The 26938-nt window shown below is 37.8% G+C and overlaps 1 protein-coding gene across 1 annotated transcript in view; it reads left to right on the forward strand.

The window, feature by feature from the left end:
- kcnj3a (potassium inwardly rectifying channel subfamily J member 3a) overlaps positions 1–12836 on the forward strand; it is a 118017-nt gene extending 105181 nt beyond the window's left edge. The window contains exon 4 of the mRNA XM_065273124.1: positions 7365–12836. Within this exon, the coding sequence (XP_065129196.1) occupies positions 7365–7954 (590 nt within the window). The 3' untranslated portion in view covers positions 7955–12836. The remainder of the gene's footprint in view (positions 1–7364) is intronic.
- Positions 12837–26938: the final 14102 nt, after the last annotated feature.

The raw sequence follows: 26938 nt of genomic DNA on the forward strand, positions 1-26938 counted from the left end.
ACCAACCACTTCCTCTTGCCTGGAACGCCCCAGCTCGTCCCGAGTGACAAGAGATGGTGACGGTCATCGTTCGGTCTCATAGATCCATAGTTATGGACATAACTTACGATCTATTTCGACCTCACTCAGACCGTCACCACGGTCTTATCCTGGATGACTTATAACATCAGGGTCACGAGGGATTAGTATCTTTTCCCTACCCTGGTAGTTTAGCTACAGATAAAACAGTAGACCCAAAAGAGTTAGGATTTGCCACATTAATCCTATAAAACTTTGTGAACGTACATGGAGTACTCCAAGAGGCTGCAGCACAAATGTCTGAGAGTGCCACTCCTTTGAGTGCGGCCCAGGAAGTAGCCATGCTCCTGGTAGAATGAGCAACCAGCTCACCAGGAATGGGCAGACCTTGGCTGAAATACGCTTGTGAAATGGTATCAACAATCCAATGAGACAAACGTTGCTTAGACACAGGCTTACCTATACACTTCTTGTCAAAGCATACAAATAGTTGTGTGTGTGCGTGCCGCAATGATCGAGTGCGCTCAATGTATGTGTGCAACGCTCTAACAGGACATAAGGTATAATTTTCTAACCCTGTACCTGAACAAAAAGGGTCAGGTTGGAAAGCATCAAGCTCAATTACCTGATTTACTGTACTAGGCTTAAGAACCTTGGGTAGGAATGATGGGTTTGGCCAAAGAAAAACCCCTGTTCTTTCTGCCTTCCATCTCAAGCAGTCTTCACTTACTGATAAGGAATGCAATTCACCAACTCTCTTGGCTGAACATATCGCCAGGAGGAAAACGGTCTTCCATGTCAACAACTTAAGATCAGTTTCTTCCAAAGGCTCAAAAGGTGCTTTGGTCAGAGAATGTAAAACAATGGTAAGGTCCCAAGTAGGAGATCTCATAAATCTCCCAGGGTTTAAACGATGTGCCCCCTTAAGGAATCGAGATACCAAGGGATGTTTACCAACACTTACACCATCTATTAATGTGTGGAAGTGGGAAATAGCTGCAATGTAAACCTTTATGGTATTGACTGATTTTCCGGAGCTCAGTAATGTTTGCAGAAACCGTAGAACCATACTGGTGTCACAATCGGCTGAATTTAGTTGATGGTCTTGACACCATGCTGAGAATATTCGCCACTTGCTAGAGTAATTACTCCATGTAGAGGGTGCTTTAGAACTATTTATTGTCTTTAACACAGCTTCATCTAAGTCTTTAGAGAGGGACTTAGTAAGGGCCATACCCATAGTTGTAACATCTCTGGTCTGGGGTGCCAAATCTGGCCTTCCGCTTGGGAGAGGAGATCGGCTCTCTTCGGTAACTGCCAAGGGTGACCTTGGATCAGATGTACAAGGGCCGGAAACCAATGCTTCTTTGGCCACCTCGGGGCTACAAGTAAGACTTTGTGATGGCCCAATGCTATCCTCCTGAGCACCAGCGAAATCAGAGGTAGGGGAGGAAAAGCGTACAACAACCCTTCCGGCCATTCTTGAGATAATGCATCTATCCCCAGGGGATCTCCCTGGTTGTTCAAGGAGTACCATAGATTGCAATGGGTTGTCTCGGCAGTCGCGAACAGGTCGATCTTCGGCACACCGAACTGACCCCATATGAGCCTCACCACTTCGGGATGGAGACGCCATTCCCCTGGGAGAGGCCCGGTTCGGGATAACAAGTCTGCAGCTTTGTTTGCTACTCCCGGAATATATACTGCCCTGAGTGACTGGAGTTTCGGAAATGCCCAGGAAAGTAGTTCCTTTGCCACCTGGAGGCATCGTGCTGATCTTGTGCCCCCTTGGTGATTGATGTGGTACACTGCAGACATGTTGTCTGTTCTTATCAAGACATGTTTGTTCTGTAATAACGGGAGAAAAGCTCTCAGGGAGAGATGCACTGCCCTGAGTTCCAACACATTGATGTGCTCTAAGGTCCAAGGGGATTCCCAGAGACCCCGGATGGACCTGCCTTCCCACACTGCTCCCCATCCCGATAGAGAGGCATCCGTTGTTATCACAGACCGCCTCGCTGGGATGTTGCCTAAAGGAACCCCTTGTGATAGCAACGCATTGCTGTTCCAAGGACGCAACATTTGAATACACTTCCGTGTGACCTTTATTCTTACATGTCTGTGCAATTTGGGATGTAATTGAAAACTGTTCAGCCACCGCTGTAGAGGACGTGCTTTGAGAAGGCCGAGTGGAATCACCACTGCTGCTGCTGCTATCATACCCAACAACCGCTGAAATTGAATTAACTTTATTTTCTTGTTCAGGCGAAATGACTGGGCTAGACGTAACAATTGTACCACCCTCTGGGGTGATAACGATGCAGTCATCAGTCTGGAATCTAGCGAAATTCCCACAAACACTGTCTGTTGTCTGGGAATTAGATTGCTCTTTTCCCAGTTCACTTTGAAGCCAAGAGATTGGACATGTTGAAGAACTATTTCTGTGTCCTTCATAACTTGACTGCGGGAAGGAGCACAAATTAGCCAGTCGTCCAGGTATGACAAAATTTTCAAACCTGCACACTGAAGAGGACGAAGGGCTGTTGAGACCACCCTGGTGAAGACCCTTGGAGACAGAGACAGGCCAAATGGGAGGACCCTGAACTGATAAACCTGATCTTGAAAGGCAAAGCGAAGAAACGGGTGATGATCCTGACAGATGGGTATCTGGAAATATGCATCCTTTAGATCTATGGAAGTGAACCATTCTCCCAGTTCTATGGATTCCAGAATTTGTACTGTAGTCAGCATTTTGAAGGGTAATACCTTTATGAATTTGTTCAGTTGTCGTAAGTCCAGAATGGGTCGAAGCCCGCCATCTTTCTTGGGTACTAGGAAATATTTCGAATAGAACCCAGTTAGCTGTTTGTTGGTGTTTATCTGTACAATTGCTTTTTTCTGTAGTAAGACCATGATCTCGTTGGTCAAGATTTTTGCCTGGGCTGGGTCTCTGACTATAGTCATGTGAACCCCTGAAAAGGTAGGAGGACGTCGCCGGAATTGTATCCTGTATCCTTTCCTGATGGTATCTAGAACCCAAGGATCTGATGTTACTTTCTCCCAACTGTACAGGCATAGTTGGGAGCATTCTCCGGCGACTCCGAGACTGCTATGCATGGCCTCCTCTGGGTTTGAAACCCCTGGTAGGACGTCTTTTAAGAGGTCCTCCCCTACCTGGAGTGTGGGACTGGTCCATTTGGGGAGTTTGGTAAAACGGTCTAGTTCCCCTGTCATGGGACTGGTAACCCCTAGCCCGTCTTCTGTCATGCCCCCAAGGCTCTGAATGAGGAAAGCGTGAGGTCTGAAAGGAATGAGCAGCTCTATGGCCATATCTAGTAGGTCCACCAAATGTTTGCTGAACTGATTCTCTTCTGCGTCTTGCCTGGTCAGCAGTATCCAGTAAGGACTGGGAATCAGTGTGAAATACCCGTCCTGGAACCACTGGCATACTAGTCAGTTCTCTCCTAATAGTCTCAGGCAAATCTGTTTGAGCTAACCAAATCTGTCTTCTGGCTAAAATTGCTGAAGACATAGATGCTCCAATATCCCTGGTAAGCTGCGAATGTGTGATAAGTGCTGTGTCAATTAGGTTCATGACATCACGCTCTTCTGTATTGACCACTTTCCTCAAGGCAGCCAACACTATTGCCAAAGCATTTCCTGATCGAGCGGCCCGGGTAGCTGCATTATACGCTTGGCTCATTAATCGATCAGTCTTTTGACATTCTTTACCAGGACAACGGGGATTGTCTGTAACTTTGTCTGGTCCCAGAGCTGTTAATGTTGCAATCTCTCGCTCCACTGGAGGCATGTTTCCCATACCACTCTCAGCGGGGTAATTTAATTTAGCGAACCGTCTACAGCCTGCATTAAACTGGGGTGCAGCTATTGGATTATTCCAGGCTTTCCTTAGCATCTGGGAATAATCATCAGCCACAGGAATAGACACAGGAGGTTGTGTACGAGAAATGCCCGTCCATACACCTTGTGTGGGGGCTGGGGCTGCCGCAGCTTCTTCCTGAGTATCAAGGCCCAGTATCCTTGCTGCGCTTAAGATGTGTGAAAGAATATCAGACTGAGGATTCCCTATTGACACGTCTGACTTAGACTCCTCTTCCTCATTTTCTTCAGCATCCCCCTCACTACTACCATACAAAGAATTATTAGCATGGAGTGATACAGCATCCATAGAATCCTCCCTCTCTTCCTGACATGATGTTAAATCATCTCTGAGAGAGGGTGCAACAGTTAATACAGATGGTTGTGTGCTTACTGGAGAACTACGCGTTTCAAGCTTACTAGCCAAGTCACGTAATGCTGCCAAAATATGTAATTGTGTGTCATCTTTGGGCTCATGAGTTGCCGCAGCACTCTCCCTTTTATCCTGAGGCGTGTCAGAGTATGAGGATACAGTGGACTCATCAGGCCTCTTACGCTTTTGAGAAGACCCACTGGGAATCACTTTACTGCCACCAGTTGAATGTCTTGCTCTCTGTATTCTTTCTTGTAAGGAAAGCTCCTTTGCAGCTGCACATGGGCTTTCAATGTCATCTAATAAATGCTGCATACCCAAACAGGAGGGGCATTCCCGGTGCCCATCCCGTGGGTGCATAACCGATTGACAAAATCTACATTTTGAGTGACTCATGATGAAAAGTCAGAGTTCACTTATATAATAACAGTCTAAGATATAAAAGAGACAGCAACAATTAGCTGTAACAAATCACAGTATTTTTAATGATTGAAGATAAACAAAACCTCAAAATAAACTGTCTGGCATTTAGTTAACAAACACAAATAACATGCCATTAACAAATAGATTGTGACGAATCACCCTTCATTAAATCACCTTTTAAGTCTGCGAACAGAGCTCTTAGGTTGGCAGAAAAAAACACTTTATTTTTATTTATCTATTTATAAACTGTAATTTTGAAAAATAAACTACTTGGTATTAGTTAAACAATATAATTAACCGTGTACCATTATAATATCGATTGTGACGAATCACAGCTCGTAATAAATTCAAAACTGAGTTTGCGAACAAAACTGCTAGAAAATCATATGGTCTTATGAAAATTATATATCCATCATTCTACGTGCGTACACGCAGTAAACTGTAATGGAAAAACAACTGTCTGCTGCGAACAGCTGACGTAAGACAGAGCACCTGAAAAACAAACTATAAAACTTAGAGAAATACTCACCGACTAGCGTTCCAACAACGCGCCGAGATAGATAAATGAGAAGAAAACCCTCGCAATCCTCAGGGACATAAAGCACCTGCACGAAAAAAACGTGACGGATTGAAACGTTTAGTCTTCTCCTGTAAATAGATTCGAAAAATGCGCTCTACCGCTTCGGTCTCAGATGAGGCGAGAAAGGCAAGAGGAAGTGGTTGGTTCATCCGGATGTTATATAGCCAACCTAGGGTCAGTCACCTGACATTGTTGATATTAGGTCTCGAGGATAGGCGGAAGAATGGCGTCATTCAGGATAAGACCGTGGTGACGGTCTGAGTGAGGTCGAAATAGATCTGTTAAGAGGCAGTGAAGAGCGGGTCAAGCCTGGGCCAACATGGAGAAATAAACGACCCAATCTTTACAATCGCGCTCCTTTTCATGCACTCATTACTCCAGCCGCTCAGTAGTCAGTATTGATTATGCAGAAAGGACGCAAAGCTCAACGGCGCCCGAAAAGCCTACTGCAACACCTCCGTGACACTAATAAAACATACAAAACTTTAGATTTAAAATAAGGGATGCGCCTCGCTACACATAAATGAAACTGATCACATACCTGCCAATAGGACTCACGCCACTCGGCACACAGTTGGCATGTACAAGTGAAAAGCTCACAAAGTGTCACTCGACACATCCGCAATGATCCTCAGCCACACACTGCAAATTTAAACAAATCTCAAATTACCCTTTGTGACAGAAAAGGTTCACAATGCAACTGCCGCTGATAGCGTTTACCTCATAGACATAAACACGACGCACAGGAACAAGGGCGTAGGTTTGATTCTGGCATTGGTGGGGACATAAATAAAATGGTTGCATTGCAAAAACTGTTTATCACCGTTTACTTGATATAAACAATAGACAACTCAGTATGCACTTTACTCAGTGACATCTGACTCGCCACCCCCAGTGCCATCCCAAATTTAATGTACTATAATAAACAATAACAATTCGTTATGTCCTAGAGCCTAATAAACAGTAACTGTTTAAGTCTTTTTCAAAAAAAAAAAAAAGAAAATCACATTGTAACATATATGAATCCATATTTACTTTATAACAATGAAGAATATGCAATTAATATTTAATTCTTAATTTAATTTTGCCAAAAAAATCCCAGTGTTTAAGTTGGTATGTATATCATGCTGTTTCCTGTTTTTACCATGTTGGGGTTATTTTCTTTCATGGATTAGGGACCCCCTAAATAACCTTGCTACCCCATTTATAAAAGGTTGACAAAAGTTTGCAACTCCTCAGGTTAACATTTTGTCGTGTATTGTTGAAAACACTGTCCTTGAATCATTATGTGACACAACTTGTTCCGTATTTTGTGCATGAAACAGTTACAGTGGGTATAATAATACTTTCTTCCTCACTTACCTGTAGCCCGAATAATCACGCGCGTCTTGTTGAGTGAACTTTGGCGCGTTGTACAAAGTAAAACCATCGTATCACATGTAGCGAGTAAAGACAAGCCCATAAAGTGATGTGATTTAAAGCGGTGGGACTCAAGAAATGCTAATCCAATCATATTAGCAATGTGAGTAGAGAGGCGGGACTAAAGAAATGCAAAGCCAATCATATTAGCGATGTGGGTTACACAGGCGGGCATTGCAGAGAACGAAAGCTGTTAACCGTTTGTGTACCACATAGAGCGTCATTTTTACAGAACGGGATTGCAAAAGATTTTTAATCTCATTTAAATGATTCCTGAAAAAATATATAATTAAAAAAGTAAAGTAAAAAATAGAAAACACAAGAATAAGACGGACAATAGTGGTTATATATAAATACAGATTAATTGTTTGGTCGAAATTATTGCTAGGGACAATTCAGTCTTGCCTGAATATTGCTAGGGACATGTCCCTAGCGTCCCACCCTAAATCTACGCCCATGCACAGGAAGTTACGTCACTTCCGAAACCCCAGGTGATGTGCTTGGTGACGTGCGCTTGGTTGCATGTCGATCTCATCCCCTTTTAAACCTGTGGAACATACCATTTCCACATAAATAATCAAACTGGTTGATCACATCACCACAGTATGATTGATGAAACATTAACAAAACTTTAATTCCACTGCCTGTTCTTTTCTGTACCTTCTCTGACAGGCATGACTTGTCAAGCACGGACGTCTTACACAGAGGATGAGGTGCTATGGGGCCACCGTTTCTTCCCGGTCATATCCCTGGAAGAAGGCTTCTTTAAAGTGGATTATTCCCAGTTTCACGCCACTTTTGAAGTTCCCACTCCTCCATACAGTGCAAAGGAGCAGGATGAGGCACTACTAATGTCTTCTCCCCTCATGGCTCCATCTATGAGCAACAGTCGGGAGAAGAACAGCTCCCTGGACGGCTTAGAGCTACTTGAAGATTCAGAGAGCACCAACAAACTGCCATCCAAATTGCAGAAGATGACAGGCAGAGATGGGCTGCCCAGAAAGCTCCTAAGAATGAGCTCTACCACATCAGAGATGACATATAGCCTTGGTGAACTTCCCATGAAGCTTCAGCGCATTAGTTCAGTGCCTGGAATCTCAGAGGAGAAGCAGGTTTCTCAGAAAACTAAGATTGCAACAGAGGCCATTAGCAAGTCGATTGCGGACCTCCCACCAAAACTGCAGAGACTGGCTGGAGGGGGTCGTATGGATGGACACTTGCCTCCTAAACTCCGAAAGATGAACTCAGATCGTTTCACTTAAAATATTTCTAAGAAGAATTAATATTTCTTTTCAGTGTAATCTCATGAAAAACGTGACTTTTAAAATATTTTTGTAAAATGATAATATGTTTTTGCTAATTTCTAATTTCAAATTTAATGTTCTGTTGAGTTTTACGTGAACAAAGTATACCCCAATCTACAAGAAACCTAAATGACTGTGCCAGAAAAAGCAAATGTCAGATAAAAAACAATATTTACAACCATGCCATTGTTGCTCCTTTTTACACACTAATGGCATTTTTTGAGTCCTGTGATATAGCAAGTGCTTATATCTGTTGAGCACAGTAAGCAATATTATATACCGCTAGTGTTAATCTGTAAACAGCATTGAATTAATTGTGTACACAAGGTATGCTTTAGTACAGAGTCACGTTTTTCAGATGAGATCAGGTTGCCTCTGACAGCTGCTTTTATAAAGGGCCCTCTTATATTTTAAAATATAAGTGTATATAGATAGATTAAAAAATGGTGTGAAAATGGTTCCCCCCGATGTCTTATGTTATTGCATATTTGTCACACTTTAATGTTTCAGATCATCAAACTAATTTGAATATTAGTCAAAGATAACACAAGTGAACACCACATGCTGTTTTTATTATTAAGGGAAAACAAAATCTAAAACTACATGGCCCTGTGTGAAAAGGTGCTTGCCCCTGTTAAAACATAACTGTGGTTTATCACACGTGAGTTCAATTTCTCTAGCAACACCCAGGCCTGATTACTGCCTTTTCACAATAAAGAAATCATTTTAAAAAAGGACCTACCTGACAAAGAGAAGTAGATTAAAAGATCCTCATCATGTTGAGATCCAAAGATATTCAGAAAAAAAAATGAGAAAGAAAGTAATTGAGATCTATCAGTCTGGAGAAGGTTATAAAGCCATGTCTAAGCTTCGGGACTTTAGCGAACCACAATGAGAGCTATTATCTACAAATGCGAAAACATGGAACAGTGGAGAACCTTCCCAGAAGTGGCCAGACAATCAAAATTACCCTAAGACCGCAGCAATGACTCATCCAAAAGGTTACAAAAGACCCCACAACAACATTCAAAGAACTGCAAACATCACTTGCTTCAGTTACATTTGAGTCAGAGTTCTCGAGTCCACCATAAGAAAGAGACTGGGCAAAAGTGGCCTGCATGGCAGAGTTCCAAGATGAAAACCGCTGCTGAGCAAAAAGAACATAAAGTTACAGTTTGGCCAAAAAACATCTTAATTATCCACTTACGAATATTAACCATGGTTTATTTGTGGTACAAGTGTAGTAATGATTTTTTTTTTGTTACTACAGTAACCATGGTTTAACTATGGTTTTTGAAAACCACAGTTGTCAAAACCATGGTTATTTTGTGGTAACCATGGTTTTACTAGAGTAACCATGTTTTTTGGTTTAAAAGCTCCACTGTGTTCTTTTTTGAGTTAATTCCTAGCAAAAACCCATGTTTTCTTTCAAAAGTATGTGCTCATTCATGTGTAATTACTTCCCATCCACTAATCAAAGTATTCTCGTAAGTGTAGAATCTGCTATTTAAAATACATACGGTCGGGTCGCTCGACTGGCACATCCATGTTGTGCCTCCATCTTTGAAATACATTCGCCGACGAGGGACATTCCTAAAATTCAAGCTCCGCCTTTCGCGCTTTCAGACTACACTCACGCTGGCCGCTAGCTGAAGCCTCCCGAGGTTGCATGTGTAGGCGGTATACGTCATCAAGAAAGTCTTATTTCAAAATATATACAATTATAAAGCTGACAATTATTCTTAGTTAATTGTAAATTTATGTAATATGCTTATGACTTGTGAATGTAATGCTCAGTTAATTTAAATAAACCAGGTTTGATGACGTATGCAGCCCACATATGCAACCTGTGCAGACTGAATCCTTCGGCTGCAACAGCTGCAAACGTTATGATCCCGCGATCTAATGCTTTGATTTGAGGCAGATTTAAAAGCCTGTTGAAGACTTTTTTCGAGGACATTAAAACACGTCGCCAAGAAAGCGAAAAGGGGATTTAAAACCACAACACGACAGGAAAAACAACAAGACCAAAGTCAATATTGGAGTAATGTTAGTTTTCCAAGATGGGGCTCAAGGGACACAGCAGTTGCACTTTATATCTTCTCCACAGGTAATTCAGCATATTCGTTTACATCTATACAGTCTATAGCCATGTTTCCATCCACATGTTTTTATCCGAATTAAGTGATATCGAATGAAAAATGCCTTATGGAAACAGTAAAATTCGATTGAATTTCATGAATATCGACTCAAAAGAAATACGTTCGATCTCATCGGATTTTATCTTGATCGATATATGGCTTATGCGATAAATGCTGATGGAAACGTTATTTGCCGAATAAATAATGATTTGCGATTAAGGTTTAGGTCATTTTATGGTTGCAACCCACACACAAAACAAAGAAGAAAAAGTTTTAGGTCTGCTCTGGTGGCACACATGGCGTGTGTCAACAAAGTCAGATGTAAGTGGGCAAACGACGAGACGAGATTCATTTTAAATTTAATTTACCAGAGAAAATAACGGCTATTTTAGAGCTGAAGATCTTTGCCCGAACCCGATGGGTTCGGTCGGATTCGGGCTTCATTTCTAACATTTTACACGGGCTCGTGTTCCGCCTTTGCACGGTAAATGAGCGGTCAAGTTCAATGCTGCTGGATGCCCTATCAGTAAGCGCAGGACCACGCTGAAACCATTTACAGTGGATATAATAATTTCCTCAACAAAAATGTAGTCTAATCTTGGTGAGTAAAGTTTTTTTAATGTATAACTAAATACATAATTTAGACAGAGGATATAGACTAATGTTGGCATTAATGTAAAGAAAGTGCCGAAGCAAATCCCACGGAACCTTAATTTTCGTTATTCCCAAATAACCATCTTATTCAGAATTTATTATCTTAATTTAATTCTTTAAGAAATAATTGTTTTTATTGGCATGTTGGCCTATTTATAATGTACTGCATATGCCTATTTAGAATGAGATGTTATGATGTTACAGAATACAGATGACTTATTTTTTTTCCTTGTTTCAACTTTCAAGTCACGTGTAGCCCAGTTAGTCATTAATAAATAATGTTAAAACATGTGTAAATTACTCATTCTTGATAAAAGCTGTTTGCGTGCGCACATTTAAATAATGTCTGGCTGTAAACGGGTTCGGGCTTTTAAAAAGTTGTCAATCTTAATGTTCTTTCGGGTTCGGGCTGCATTCTGTCGGGCTCCGGTCATTTCAGGCCTAGCTTTTAAGGCCCGATTCTATTTTAGATAGCAAAAATCTAAGAAATGCCATAATTTATTAGGAACTTGCGAAGGAAATGTCCAACAATGGTTATGACAAGACGTGGGACGTCCTCCGGAGTAAATGTAAGGCGCTCAAACAGCGATACGTGTTTCAAAAAAGAGAGTTATCTCGCAACGGTGCCGGAGGGAAAATGAAAGCAAATTTGACCTTGATGAGATGGATCCTCGGCCAAAGAACCCTCGTAGTTTCATTGGCTTCCAATATTAACAGTTCAGGAAAGATATTTTTTCGTTCTCATTTACGTTAAGCATTGATCCGGACTATCATTTCATGTTAATGCCTCTGTTGTCATCGGGCATTTACATACATCTGCATCATCATAGCAATCATTTTCTTATTATTATAGCTTGATATGTCGCTATCAGCTCAGCTGGCATATAAGCACTTACAACTTGTGGTATGGCGCAATCCATTTTGTCTAGCAAAACTTTGTTCGCAAATGTTTGCTTGAATATTGTGCGATTCAGTGCGAAAATGAATGGAAACACCTTCAAATGTCTCGAATCAATTTGGTATACCAATTTGATCGCAAACCAGCATGTGACGTCATTACGTACAGGTTTTATTTGCTTTAAAGCCGTTGGATGGAAACACACTTTCACTCGCTTTTTTCGCATACGTTTTTTTTACCGAACTTCAGATAATTCGATTAACAAGTGGATGGAAACTTAGCTAGTGTTGTAAACTTGAAGTTTAATAGTTCCTTGGCTAACTATAGCATGATTATGCATAACACTTGTTAGTGTAAACACGCATGTGGTTTAATGTGTTCGAACAGCCACACGCCGTCTCTCCACCCATTTATGTAATCTGAGGTACTGATATAAATGTTTTTCATCTTTTCTGACATCTAGCACAAACACACGGTGACAGCCCTATTTTTAGCCTTTCATTGATAAAACTGATCTGCGCGTCTTTCGTTTCATTTTACAAGCATGTGAAAGTTGAGCGATCTTATTTCACCAATATCAGAGAAAGCTCTTACATATACACAGACATGTAACATGTTTACTTAAAACATAAGCATTGGACTCTGACATTATATTAGTTTGCGTACATTTAAACCCGTTATTACTCCCGCTCATGATTAAATGACAGGAGAGGGACTCGTCCACAGACCATCTCCTCAGTAATCTGGAGAGAAGCGGTCGAAAATGGACAAAAAGAGACGGATTTAAACTCCAAGTGTAAACGTGATGTGTCTCTCTCGTCCACTTGTGATCCGATCGATGAAAACACATCTTAATACCAAGTGTTACAGCCCCTGAGATATTTTTCCTTGCGTAGATGAAAAAAGAGTGTCTAAGCTACGTTTATGGATGTATGTCATTTTAAGCGGACATATCATGAAAATCAGACTTTTTCCATGTTTAACATAAATCTGTGTGCTTTGATCGATAACAGGCAAAGGACATTGCAAATTGTTCATTTTTTTTCATTGCTTTTGCTTTGTAGCTACTGGAAGCCATGTTAACCTTGGCATGACACGGCCACCGTACGAGTGTAAAAACCCTTCCGAATGGGGGGGGGGGGGGCTAGAAAGTAATATTCAGTTGGTTGTCATATAGAATTTCACCGCTAGATGGGAGTAGATTTTACACAGTGGAGCTTTAACTGTAGTAAAACCATGGCTAATTTTGTACGGAAGACTTTTGGGAAAATACTCTGTGGACTGAGCTGAAGCGAGCTTCGGTTCTGCAGCAGGACAATGATCCAAAACACACCAGAAAGTCCACATTTGAATGGCTGAAGAAAAACAAAATGAAGACTTTGGAGTAGCCGTGTCAAAGTGCTGACCTCAGTCCTATCGAGATGCTGTGGAATGACCTTAAGAAGTCACTTCATGCACAAAAACCCTCCAATGTGGCTGAATTACAAAAATTCTGGGCCAATACTCCTCCACAGTGCTGTAACAGACTCATTGCAAGTTATCGCAAATGCTTGATTGCAGTTGTTGCTGCTAAGGGTGGCCCAACCAGTTATTAGGTTTAGGGGGCAAACACTTTTTCATACAGGGATATGAAATTTTCGATTTGGTTTTCCCCTATTAATAAAAACCTTCAATAAAAACAGCATGTTGTTTTCACTTGTGTTATCTCTTATTTTTAAATTTGTTTGGTGATCAAAAATATTAAAGTGTGACAAATATGCAAAAACATAAGAAATCTGGAAGGTGGCCAACACTTTCACACCACTGTACATATTACATTAACTTAATTTTTCAACTGCATATTTTGGATATCTGTTCCTCTGACAGGTTCTTAGGCAGTAAACAGACACTTTTTGGTTGTTGTTACAACAAGCACAATCTGGTATGGATGTAACCCTTAAGTGCATGTTACAAAATCTTTCTCTGAAAGGCATGTCAAGCCTTACTTATTAGTATGCCAAGTATATTTCTTCAAGCCATATGGTGGTATAATGGACAGTTCCTACATGGCTGATTAAGATTTACTCATAATATACTTTTACATTGTTTACAGTAATACCTGTTTTCTGAGGTTATCTAAAAATGCATGTTTGCTTTAACAGAGAAAATAGATAGATGTTTATCCCTATACATTGTCATTGCTTTTAATTATATGCTTTATTTGGATATTTTTATGATCATTTTTTTTCTGTGTGCAAGGCGAGTGACTGATATTTTAAAGACTGATAATAATTTATATATTGAGTTAAAAAAGTTTTGTCTCAGTAAACCTTGCAGCCTCCTCTTATAGCACAAGGCCACTTAATGCATATCTACCAATTATAACAGTAAAGCCACTATACATTATTGAGGAGTGTCAATAAATACTACACTTCAGAGATTTGCATGTCTAACCTTTACTTTTTATATTTACTGAGAAAAAAAGAAACAAAGAAAAAGTGGAAGACCCCCAGAGGCAGTGCTGAAAGCACCTCTGCTCGCTCTTGACTAAAAACTGAATAACAAAGTTGTCACCCCGTGACTGATTACGTGTCTTGAGGAACAAGACATGTAATCAGTCACGGGGGTGACAACTTTATTATTCAGTTCTTGGTCAAGAACTGAATAACAACCTCTGTTTAGAAAGCACATAACCCCTCTGTGCATCAAACAAACAAACAACTGGTCAATCTTGCGCCAGGCTGCTATCTTTTGATTATCTGACCTGGCAGATATACTGCTCGGATAGAAAGTATTGCTGAGCCCAAACAAGCACTTTGTGACCTTGTGCCTTCTTGATTGAACTGACTTTATTTCGAATTATTAAAAGAGAAAAAAACAAAGAAGGAAAACACATAATAAAGTATAAAAATGCATATCAAGATAATCAAAACAAAATAATAAACACATTTTTTTAACATCATACTATTATACATATCTAATTTAGCTGAAGGATTTTGTGAGATTCGGACCAACTTGTAAAACCCTTTAACTGTATTATCAACACAAGGAAGACCCAGTGGTAATGAAATGGAATTTATTAACAAGATAACAAGATAAACAAGAATAACTAAAACATCACTAAATTATACTAAAATAAATAGAAAAAGGTGGAAACTAAAATGCAAAGAATAGAAAATTGAACAACATGAATATGTAAACAGCAAATATTATGCAAATATGTGACAATGTTATCGTACAACATCTTTCTTTCCACTCATTTAAAGGTACAATTTGTAAAATATTTGCAGGTAAAATATCCAAAAACCATTAGTCCGGTGTTATATATTTTGTCCAGCTGATTACTAACAATATCTATAATGTTTTCAACTACTTGTAAATTATGAGAAAATTGCTGCCCTAAACAGTGACACGGGGCAGTGCAGTCGCCTGCAAATGACGTTAATATCTACGTTACCCTTTGTTACGGCCTCATGACGTAAAAACCACATGACAACAGTGTCGTGGACAAATGCGGAAGTAATCGCGTCTATCGGGCCACTTGCTTTTTTATGGTTAGTTTGTTCATTTAAACACTTAATTCTGTGCTGTGTTAACAAACCATCATATTGGACTAATACAGTAACATCTATGACTAACAATTGCGTTTTGAACATTACCTGAAACCTTACATGATGAAAAAAAAACAATGTCATCAACACAACATTTATAAAACTTGATTACTTTACCTCATGTGTAACATGATTTCTCGTTCCCGTCTGATTGATAGCCATCAGTGTTTGAGTTAAAGACAACAAATCCCATCAGTCCACGCTGCTTCAGAGCATCATTTTTCAAACACTTTTCAAACTTCATAGGTATCTTTAATTGGATTTTAGTACACATAGAGAAGGTTTGATATCAGATTATTTTCTGATTTGCAGGGGTGGTGATTGCGCAGTGGATATGACACTTGCCATTGGTGTGAGAGAGCTGTGTTCGAATCCACTGTGACACACATTGTGTCCCTGAACAAGACACTTAACCCCTAGTTTATCCAGAGGTGTGTGACCTCTGACATATATAGCAATTGTAAGTCGCTTTGGATAAAAATGTCAGATAAATGTAAATTGCTAAAACACTTAACCCCAAATTCATAGTGACTTAAACCCATTTGTTAAAGCATGCACTCTTTTTGCAAACCAAACACAAACTTCTCACTAAAACACACATTTTGCAATGCACTTGTTTTATAAATGCTAAACACAGGCAGGAAAAAGTTGAACACAACTACAACAACACAGTTAGCATCCAGTAAACACAACATCTCAAAAATTGTAGGGGAGACTGGGGTTGGTTGTCACAATTTTTACTCATGCATGAATTGCTCATCTTCAAAAAATCTTTCAGCAGTAATTCCTACATGAAATGAAAACTTGGGGTCTTGGCTTTAAATGTGTATACTTTTTACTTTTCGAATGTATTGTTACAGGAAGTAATTAACCATCAAAGACACTCTGACACAATGTCACGGGTTGTCACGGGGTATGGGGTTTGTTGTGATAAATTGGGATTCGAAAAGATAATGTGTAACTTTTTAGTTTTTTTAAGATAGGAACTGCAAATAAGTTTTAATATGAATACCACCCCTATGATAGTTGTCATCAATGCCCATTATGTTTAAACAAATGGATTAAAGTGGGTGATCAGTTACTTGAATTGTCTACTGTATTGAGAAAAAAACTGAAATAATTTTAAGTGTTAAAACCTCTTTATTTAATGCTTTATTTATTTTATTTTAACAGCAAACAAAAACAAACAAACAGAAAAACAGTCTTAAAAGGTCTACATGTCCAATACTCACATGTGACAACCAACCCCGCAAGCTATGAGACAACATCCCCAACCGACTTCTTGACAAACATGCTAAGCTAGCTGCCACACGGCTTTAACTTGATAGCTAAAAGATGACTCAAAATAAAGCTACTACTTTTGGCTTTTTAATGAGTGTTTTGTTTTTGAATGACTAATATCCTACAAGATCTTAACACAAAAACAACACCAACATGAAAATTTATTCTGACCCATAAAAATAAAAAAATTCTCCTTACTTCAATGTTTTGTGTCTGCTTAGCAAACTGGCTAACAAACTGATATCAAAACTGTACCACAGACCCATGTAGTATGTCTGGAATAAGCAGTGTGACAACCAACCCGTGAGACAACCAGCCCCGGTCTCCCCTACACACATTTCATCTTACGGTATTTTTACCACTTATGTGGATTGCAGATGAAGCGTATGAAGAACAGGACACCAGAGACGATGCAATTGGCAAAATTTGCAGTTTGATTGCTGACTTTTTACAAAATACAAGTGCTGCTTACAGTAATATTGAACACTTACTATTACTTGCAGTAGTAAAGTATTCACTGAACTTACCATTTTTTTATGATTGCTTACACACTAAAATGTTACTTTTCCACAAATTAGCAAAACCTTACACTCAAGGAGCAAAATACAAGATTTGCACAATAAGCACATTGTCAGCTTCACACTATTTGCAAAACACTAAACACACTTGTATACATCTGTAACGTAGGTGAGCGAGATGAATCCAAATGCAAGGAGGTTTATTGTACAATCCCAAAAGGGCAGGCAAACATATCCAACAGGGTAATCCAAAGGCGTAATCCAAATACAGGCAATGATCATAACATGAACAGCAAAAACTAGTGATGGCCAAACGAGGCTTTCTGAACCACTGAGGCTTTCCAGCCCATTGGTTCGCCAAAAGGTTCATTTACCCGAAGCCTCATGAAACAATGTGCTCTCTAGTGACACCTGCTGTGCAAACCAATGAATCGCACACAAATCTATTCATTTTGAGCAATCAAATTGTGTCATGGTGTGGGCTTTTGAATAAAGTATATTAAATAAATTATTTTACTCTGCTTGTGTTAACCTATGTACACAAAACTCACACATACACAACTTTGTGTTCAACTATTCAGTAGTTCTTTGGGTTAGTGATAACAGTGAATGCACCAAATGAGTGTAAAGAAATTATTGTGAGTGCACTGCAGTGCTGACTGGGAACGCAATAGTAGAGTGCTTATGGGACTGGGAGTGCAATAATGTAGTGCTTATTGAACTGGGGGTGCAATAGTGCAGTACTTATGGGACTGGAAATGTGGAAAAGCAAACTGCATCACGGAAAAGTGTTTACTGGTTTTTATTTAGAAACAAAAGTTTTTTAACAGTATTTGGATTGAGGCGGTGTCTGTTTTTAGAAAACACCCTTTCACAGGGCACCAATGAGGCTGGACAACATAAGAAGGTCAGTGCCAGCTTATATAAATTGGAGCTTCTGTTTGTTCCAATATCCCAAATGGATCCTCAGTCCTTCTAGGCTATTCCTAATACAGTCAAGTCTTATAATAATAATAATAATAATAACAGCAATAATATATATATATATATATATATATATATATATATATATATATATATATATATATATATATATATATATATATATATATATATATATATATATATATATATATATATATATATATATATATGTGTATATATATATATAAACATAATAATATAATTACGTATTAGAACGTTAATTTACTGTAATGATTTACTGAACTAGGCTATGTATAATTTTCTCTAATAATCTACTAAACTAAGTGTAATATAATATATAATACAGGCTATGATATATAATGATAACTATACTACAAACTCACTACAACCTCGCACTACTCGCTACTACAACCAACACTTCAACTTCAATGCAAACGTACTGCAAAACCCTGCAAGAGGCGCGAGTTTCGAGCCAGGTAGATACTCAGAATGAAGCAATGACGTATTCAACAGAAAACGAGGCCTCGTTTGTCATTGTCACGTGATTTTCACGGAAACGATACAAGCCTCGAAATGTGACAAGACAAGAATTCAAAATACAAGACCTGAAACAGAACATGTCAAAATAAAATACCTAAACAGAGAACCAAACAAAACACAAACAAAACCCTCACAACATCATTTTTCAAAAGAAAGAAAAAAAAACTGTGAGATGATCCCCGTGCATCATGTACAGGTAAGTCCATGTTTAATCATGGGAAATGTGCATGTGCTGCTGCTAATCGTAATGCACAATAATGCGCCTCGACTTTGCTGACGTTAATGTTAACAAACTATGTTGTTATAACTTCAGTGCAAGCTAAATTGAGATTTTACTGTTACCCTTACGAAAAAGAAGTATACTTCAAGTTCATTTTAATAAGTATATTTAAGTAATGTTGGAGTATAGTTTTAACCCTCTGGGGTCTAAGGGGTTTTTAGGGCCCTGGAGAAGTTTTGACATGCACTGACATTTGTGCTTTTTTCAGTTGCCTAAAAACATAATAATAGCAAAAGTCTTATAGCACTGCATTCAGCACAAACTGTGCTATTATATTATATGATTAACATGTATGTACATGTTTGTATTTTTGAGAGAAAAAAGTTTATGCATAGTTTTTGAAAAGCAAAATTTTTAAGTGACTGATATAAGTCCACAAAACCCATACTAAACATGTTTTCCCAAGACTTTTCATAACAGGATCTAGTAGTCTCGAGTTTTTTCTTTAAAATGATGTGAAAAACATTCTGCTTACTCATTCACATAAAACAATATATTGATTTACAATTTCAAAGACACTTTTTGGTTAGGAAGGCAATATGCAAGGAGGCTGGAAGCTCTTGAATAATCTGTGATTGACAGCTGAAGAACAAAGCACTTGCATAATGAGCTGCATAATGAGCCTTTAGGCAGTAAGACGACGCCATTATTGTTACGTGTTTGTTTGTGAAAGCAACACAAAAGAAATTCCTTCCCATGTGTGATCATACGTTAAATAAACTTACTGTGCAGAGATATACGCGAATAAACAGGGTTTTAGATGTGTTTAGATGCGTCTTAATACAAAGTGCGTCAAATATGAGGCATTGTGTGTTTGTGTGTGCGTTTGGCCGTCAATCGTGTCTGACGGAAGCACAATGAAAACATTAACATCTGGAGATAACTTTTATTTACAGTCGAGAGTAAACAAGTAGATGTGATGTTTGCAATCGCATCTTTTATAAGAATACCACAAAGTGCGTCAAATATGAGGCATCGTGTGTTTATGTGTGCGTTTGGACATCGCGTCACACTAACGATCACACACACTCGCGTTTGTCTGGAGATAACTTTATTTACAGTCGAGAGTAAACAAGTAGATGTGATGTTTGCAATTGCATCTTTTATAATGATACCACAAAGTGCGTTAAATATGAGGCATGGTGTGTTTGTGTGTGCGTTTGGACATCGCGTCACACTAAAGGTCTTTACACACCGGGAGTTTTTCGTGGGCGTTTATCGTCGACGTTTAAAATCTCGTGACTCAAGAACGAGCGCCAATGTGAGTGCGCACACCCACGCGTAAAGCGCGAGGTGCAAAAGCGTCATTTTCAGAAAAATGCCTGGGTTTTTTTTGGGTTTGACGCGGCACGTTAAAAGTTTGCCGACCAATGAGATTGGTGCTTTTGTTCACGTGCCTGGCGCTGCTGAAGTTCCAGAAAAACACGACTGCACAGCACGTGGAACAGGTAAACACACAAAGAAGATGCATCGAGGCTGTGGAGGTTTATGAAGGTGTCGAAGTTCCTCACAACATCGACTGAATTTTGAAGATAACGTGATATATAGTAGAACATTACAATACATAGCTGTGTGGGCTATATCATTAGATTAGATTCAACTTTATTATCATTACACAAGTACAAGGCAACGAAATGCAGTTTAGGTCTAACCAGAAGTGCAAAAGCAGAATAAAAAGTGCAGGATATCAGTATTTCCATAGGTGCAGGATTATGTAATACGATGTAAAAATTTACTGTGGGTGGTACTATGAACATAATATACAGAAATGTACAAATGGATATGTACATAATAAATTAAACTATACAGAACAGTACACTGTAAAACCAAACAGTAAAACTAACTTATAATAGAAAGTACCTTGTACTCAAAATGTGCCAAAAAGTTTAGCTAACTATTATTTTTTAGTTCATTCAACATCTATCATAGATTTAAGTTAACAGTAAATATTTTTTTTTTTTGAGTTTTTACAACTACACCAAAGGTAAAGAGTTTAAGGAACTTGAAAAGCAGATTCAACTATAATTAAATATTTTAAGTCAAAAGCCCTCTAGTGGCGTTTTTTACCAAAAAGTGACGTCATCATTGAAAGGGCACTCAGACGTGTTTTAAACGGATGAATTTGCTCTTGTATGCAAATAATTACAAACTTTTGGTGGTTGTGATGAGTTCAATTTGCCAGGTAAGCTAAGAAAGAGTCTGTCACTGCAAATTTACTTCATTTTAAAGTTAAATCAACACCATTGGTTGAGGAGGTTCAGTTCCCAGCATGCTTTGCATGAGACCGCAAAACGAAAGCATTTTTTGAAATGAAGTGATATTTTATGTGGTTTTTAGTAAACAAAAAGACTCAGCAGTGTTAAACATTTATTTATGTTGGATATTTAGAAAATTTTGCTATTTTTTTTAGTTTTGTGCTTACCATTGTTCAGAAGTGTAGTGCCTGTGCTTAGGGTTTAGGTCAATAATGTGTTGCTTTATCATATAAAAAATACCTATTTGAAAGTCAGCACTGAGCTCAGTCTCAACACACTTTCACTGGTATCAAATTTTCATGAGTCACTTGATATGTTTCTGTGATTTGTGAACAAAATTAAATGGTAGTTAGTTTACTTGAATATTTTGAGTACTCTGGACTTGTCAGGTTTTACAGTGTTCTGTTAAGTTGTAAAATGTAGATATTTGAGTACAGGAAACTTAAGAAAAACAAGGCAATCAGTTGCCACAAAATATTTTAGGTAAAACTACTTGTATGCAAATAATTACAAACTTTTGGTGGTTGTGATGAGTTCAATTTGCCAGGTAAGCTAAGAAAGAGTCTGTCACTGCAAATTTACTTCATTGGTTGAGGAGGTTCAGTTCCCAGCATGCTTTGCATGAGACCGCAAAACGAAAGCATTTTTTGAAATGAAGTGATATTTTATGTGGTTTTTAGTAAACAAAAAGACTCAGCAGTGTTAAACATTTATTTATGTTGGATATTTAGAAAATTTTGCTATTTTTTTAGTTTTGTGCTTACCATTGTTCAGAAGTGTAGTGCCTGTGCTTAGGGTTTAGGTCAATAATGTGTTGCTTTATCATATAAAAAATACCTGTTTGAAAGTCAGCACTGAGCTCAGTCTCAACACACTTCCACTGGTATCAAATTTTCATGAGTCACTTGATATGTTTCTGTGATTTGTGAACAAAATTAAATGGTAGTTAGTTTACTTGAATATTTTGAGTACTCTGGACTTGTCAGGTTTTACAGTGTTCTGTTAAGTTGTAAAATGTAGATATTTGAGTACAGGAAACTTAAGAAAAACAAGGCAATCAGTTGCCACAAAATATTTTAGGTAAAACTACTACTACAATTTAAGTTACATATAGTATATAATTTATTTTATATAAGACTTTATCTAAGTTTAGATAAATACATTTTTTTGATTTGAATTGAAGTTGTTGGCAAACTTGGAAAAATAGCGGCAATCAGTTGCCTACATTTTTTTGAGTTAGTAGAACTTTAAGTAGTGCATGAATGAATTTGGATTGTAATTAGTCAGTTAAGAGTGCAATGGTATAAGTTATTGTGCAGTGAATAGTTATTCTAATATTCAGTCCAGCAGTGCAAATGAACAGGGAGTATGAAATAGACAGTCCAGTAGTATATTGAACGGACCAGTAGTGCAAATCTACATTATAACTGTGCAAGTAATAAAAAATGATTATTGGTGCATTACATTACGATATGTAAAGCACTGACACTGAACAGTGATTAAAATCATTAATTGAATTTAAATTTATTTTGACAGGATTTCATAAAACGATACAAAATAACACGTATCCAATAGACTTTTTTTTTTAACTGCCGAGGATAAAAACACAATAAAGCCCAAGGCTTGTTTCTATTGCGGTCCTCGCTGTTAATAAAAGCATAAAGGCAACATGCAGAGTTTTAAGCAAAGCTTACAGACACAACAAGCCTCTCTCTTGTCCCATTTCTAGTCATACAATTTTTTTTTAAACATTACACATATGTTTTACATTCCACACATACCAACAACCTAACTAGTATCATCCATCAACCACTTTTTCAATACCCTTTTAAAACTCTTCAACTCTTTTATGTTCTTTATGGATATCAACAACTTATTCCATGCCGTAGCACTGGTATATAAAAACATTTTTCCCTGCTAACCCAGCTAACAGAAAAAAAGTTCTAAGAACGTTCCCTGAAAGTTCCTAAGGTTCCCAAAAACGTTCTGCCAACAGAAAAAGTGTCCAGTTTTCTTGACGTTCTAAGAACGTTTTTGTGTTGTCTCAACGTTAGAGGAATGTTACATTTGACCATTTTTAAATGTTATGACAATGTCATGTTTTAATGTTCACACAATGTTTAAAACAACAACTGTTTATTATATTGACATGTTTGAATATTATATAAATGATTGAGAAACATTGCATTTTATTATTTTATAAAACATTATTTCTGAATGTTCAGTAAATATATTGCTGTAGAAAACACAATTCACTTATTAGGCTTAGATGTTGATGTTTTGTTTAATTTTAAGTCACCATTATTGTGATTAGTGTTTGTTTTAGTTGGACTCTTGACCCTTGACTTTTTGCTTGCTAGTTTTTTCCCTGGTTGTGTTAACTTTGTGTTAATGCACCACATTTGTTATGAACATGTAAAGTTAATAGTGTAATTCTGTGGTAGTTGGTTAAATAACTTTAATTTTTACTAGTTATGTTTAATTAATTTTAGTTTGTCAACAGGTTCCACACAAACTAATTAAGTAAACTCAACTTAATATTTGCTAGTTCCTTTATTAAGCAACAAGTTTTTCCAATTACACAGTTTTATGACAGTTTCGTTAACAAGAGAAAAAACACTGTAAAACACTCATGAGTTGCAGCATGTAAGGTTGGTAATTTTATAAAAATAAACAGTGCATTTAATAGAAACACACTTGACAGATTGTATTTTTTTAATCTTTTTTGTGTGTAACACGCAGATAAAAAAAGATAAAAATAATACAATCGGTCAAGTGTTTTTCTATTAAATGGTTTCAAGTGTAAAGCAGGCCTTTATGTTAAACGCCACAAACTTTTAAGTGCTAAATGTTGGTTCACTTAATGTTTAAAACCTCTTCAACCCTGAGGACCCTGTCCCGGGTCCAAAATTTCGTATTTTCACTTAATATAAAAGATTATTTTAATCTTTAACACTCTGGGGTCGGCTGCGGCGCGGGCGCCGCAAACTCTTTATTTTTCGATCACTCCCCAAAGAGACTTAGATAACTCTGCTGATTTTTGACATGCAGATATGATTTATACATCATTTAAAACGTTAAATTGTCTAGTTTTTTTCTGTCCACTCCCAATAAAAACAGCATGTTGTGCTTTTCGCAAAATTAAGAAAATAAATATGATGCGCATTTTGTTCTCTCTCCCTCAGTGAAGTCCTTTCAGAAACACGTCAGAAAAATTAACTGTAACTTAACGAATATTTGTCATATAAACAAAAGATAAATGTCTACATAATGCTTGGAATGTCTGCTTTTGGAAGATGTAAGTGAAATCGAAAACAAATATTGTAATTCGTTGTTAACTGTATTAGAAGAGAGAGATGTACCGTCTTTCTTCTGTTGCTTCATTATCTATAATGAGCCACGCCCCGCTCCATTGAAGAGAAGAGCAGAGATCATCCATATTCATTAGTCAACCCCACAGTCAATGGACATTCCGTCTCTGCAGCCATTCACTGCTGTGTTCAGTTTTAATCCGAGTGCTGGAAACATGACATCTACTTGTTTACTCGTGACTGTAACTAAAGTTATCTCCAGACGCGAGTGTGTCTCGATCGACGTCCAAACGCACACACAAACACACAATACCTCATATTTGAAGCGCTTTGTGGTATCATTATAAAAGATGCGATTGCACACATCACATACTTGTTTACTCGCGCCTAAATCTCCAGACAGACGCGAGTGTGTGTGCTTCGTCAGTGTGACGGGATCGATGTCCGACATATAAATCCTTATTTACTTGCGGATGTGTGTCAGTTTCTCCAGACGCGAGTGTTTTCTTTGTCTTCCGTCAAACAGCTGAGGCGACGGGAACGCACATACACAAACACGCGAGTCAGGAAACTCAAGGCGCTTTTTGGTATTCTTATAAAATACGCGATTGCAAACGGTACAATCCTTATTTAGTTGCGTCTAAGCGCATATCTCCGCACAGCAAGTTTATTAAACACAGGATCACTCGCATGTGCACACATTCACTGCTTTCATGATCAACACGTGAGGTAATGGCGGCGGCTGTAAACAAACATTGATAAGTTTATCACGCGTGTCCCTGGTTGTGTTTCTACTATAATGATTACAAAAACACAAATAGGAGTCCAGACAACGATAGGCAGTTGTTCTTTTGAGCTTTTTACTGCACAAAAGTAAACCTCTCGCTGGCCAACCAAACATAAACCCTGTGTTCACTTTATGATGGCCAAACAGTACCTTTACCATGATTAGGCTACTATGGTTTTTAAAAGGTAACTTATACTTGTGATATTAATAGAAAATATTTCAATATATATAGATACACACATTATATATATATATATATATATATATATATAAAATGTGTGTGTGTGTGTGTGTGTGTGTGTGTGTGTGTGTGTGTGTGTGTGTGTGTGTGTGTGTGTGTGTGTGTGTGTGTGTGTGTGTGTGTGTGTGTGTGTTTACATTATATTGAAAAGTAAACCTTATCATGGTTTTACTGAGGGTTACATTCCTGTTGAACATCCCCACAAGGCTTTATTATGTGGCTCATTATTCAACTCTTTTGTCTCTCAGCTGTCAATCACTGATTATTCAGGAGCTTTCCCGCCTCCACGCATACAGCCTTTCCCAAGCAAAAGTGTCTTAGAAATTGTAAATCAATGTATTGCTTTATGTGATTGAGTAGGCCATATGATTTTCACATCATTTTGAAGAAAAAACTCTAGACCACTAGATCCTATTTTGAAAAGTCTTGGGAAAACATGTTTAGAATGAGTTTTGTGGTGTTATATCAGTGACTTATAAATTTTGCTTTTTCAAAAACCATGCATAAACATTTTTCTCTCAAAAATACAAACATGTACATACATGTTGATTATATGATATTGTAGCCCAGTTTGTGATGAACACAGTGTTATGAGACTTTTGCCATTAATATGTTTTCAAGCAACTGAAAAAAGCACAAATGTCAGTGCATGTCAAAACTTCCCCAGGGCCCTAAAAACCCCTTAGACCCCAGAGGGTTAATGCTCCGTCATGGACCCCAGTAACATATGAGATACTGTTTGAAAGCTTAGAGTCTCTACTTTCTGCAGATATGCATCACTTTGACATATCTTTTACTGTAAGAAAGTTATTTACACTTAATTTACACTATCACCCCCCCAATATTTTTTTATATCATTTAATATTTACATATTTCATATTTTTCAAAAATGACAAACATGGGCAAGTCTTATATCAAATGAAAGCTGTTCTAATATCAACATATATATCCAACAATCATCGAATTAATAATAAGGTAAAAAATGGTCTTTTGTAAACATATGGGAAACTTGAGTGTGGACTGCCTCAGATAGCAAATATAGCCACAAATGATACACCATTTTTTATTTTAGGTCCTACTCTAAACAATGAGTCCATTCACAGCATTTTCTTTGGTAGTTTGCATAATTAATCCCTAGCTATTTATTATATGTGCAAAACAAAAAATTAATATTTATATGAAAAATGTATTTTCACATCCTTCAGTAAAATGAGAATAACTTTTGAATGCGAAATGCTAAAGAGATCATTCTTTTTTGGGTGTTTACTGTTTGCTGCTGCTAACAACCAGAACTGTCTGCAGTCTGCTAGATCACACAGAACCAGAGTTATCAAAGACAGTGTTTACAACATAAAAAGAGAATTTGGTGTTTCATCATATGAAAAACAACATAAATAACAATATTTGTCACAAACAGCAGCTTTTTATGTAACTTCAAAGGGTTTTCTTTAAAATGATATTTTTAAAATGAAAAAAATCATTTTTCCTCTGTAAGCTGACA

The sequence above is a fragment of the Paramisgurnus dabryanus genome, chromosome 15 (assembly GCF_030506205.2).
Source record: "Paramisgurnus dabryanus chromosome 15, PD_genome_1.1, whole genome shotgun sequence".
NCBI lineage: Eukaryota > Metazoa > Chordata > Actinopteri > Cypriniformes > Cobitidae > Paramisgurnus > Paramisgurnus dabryanus.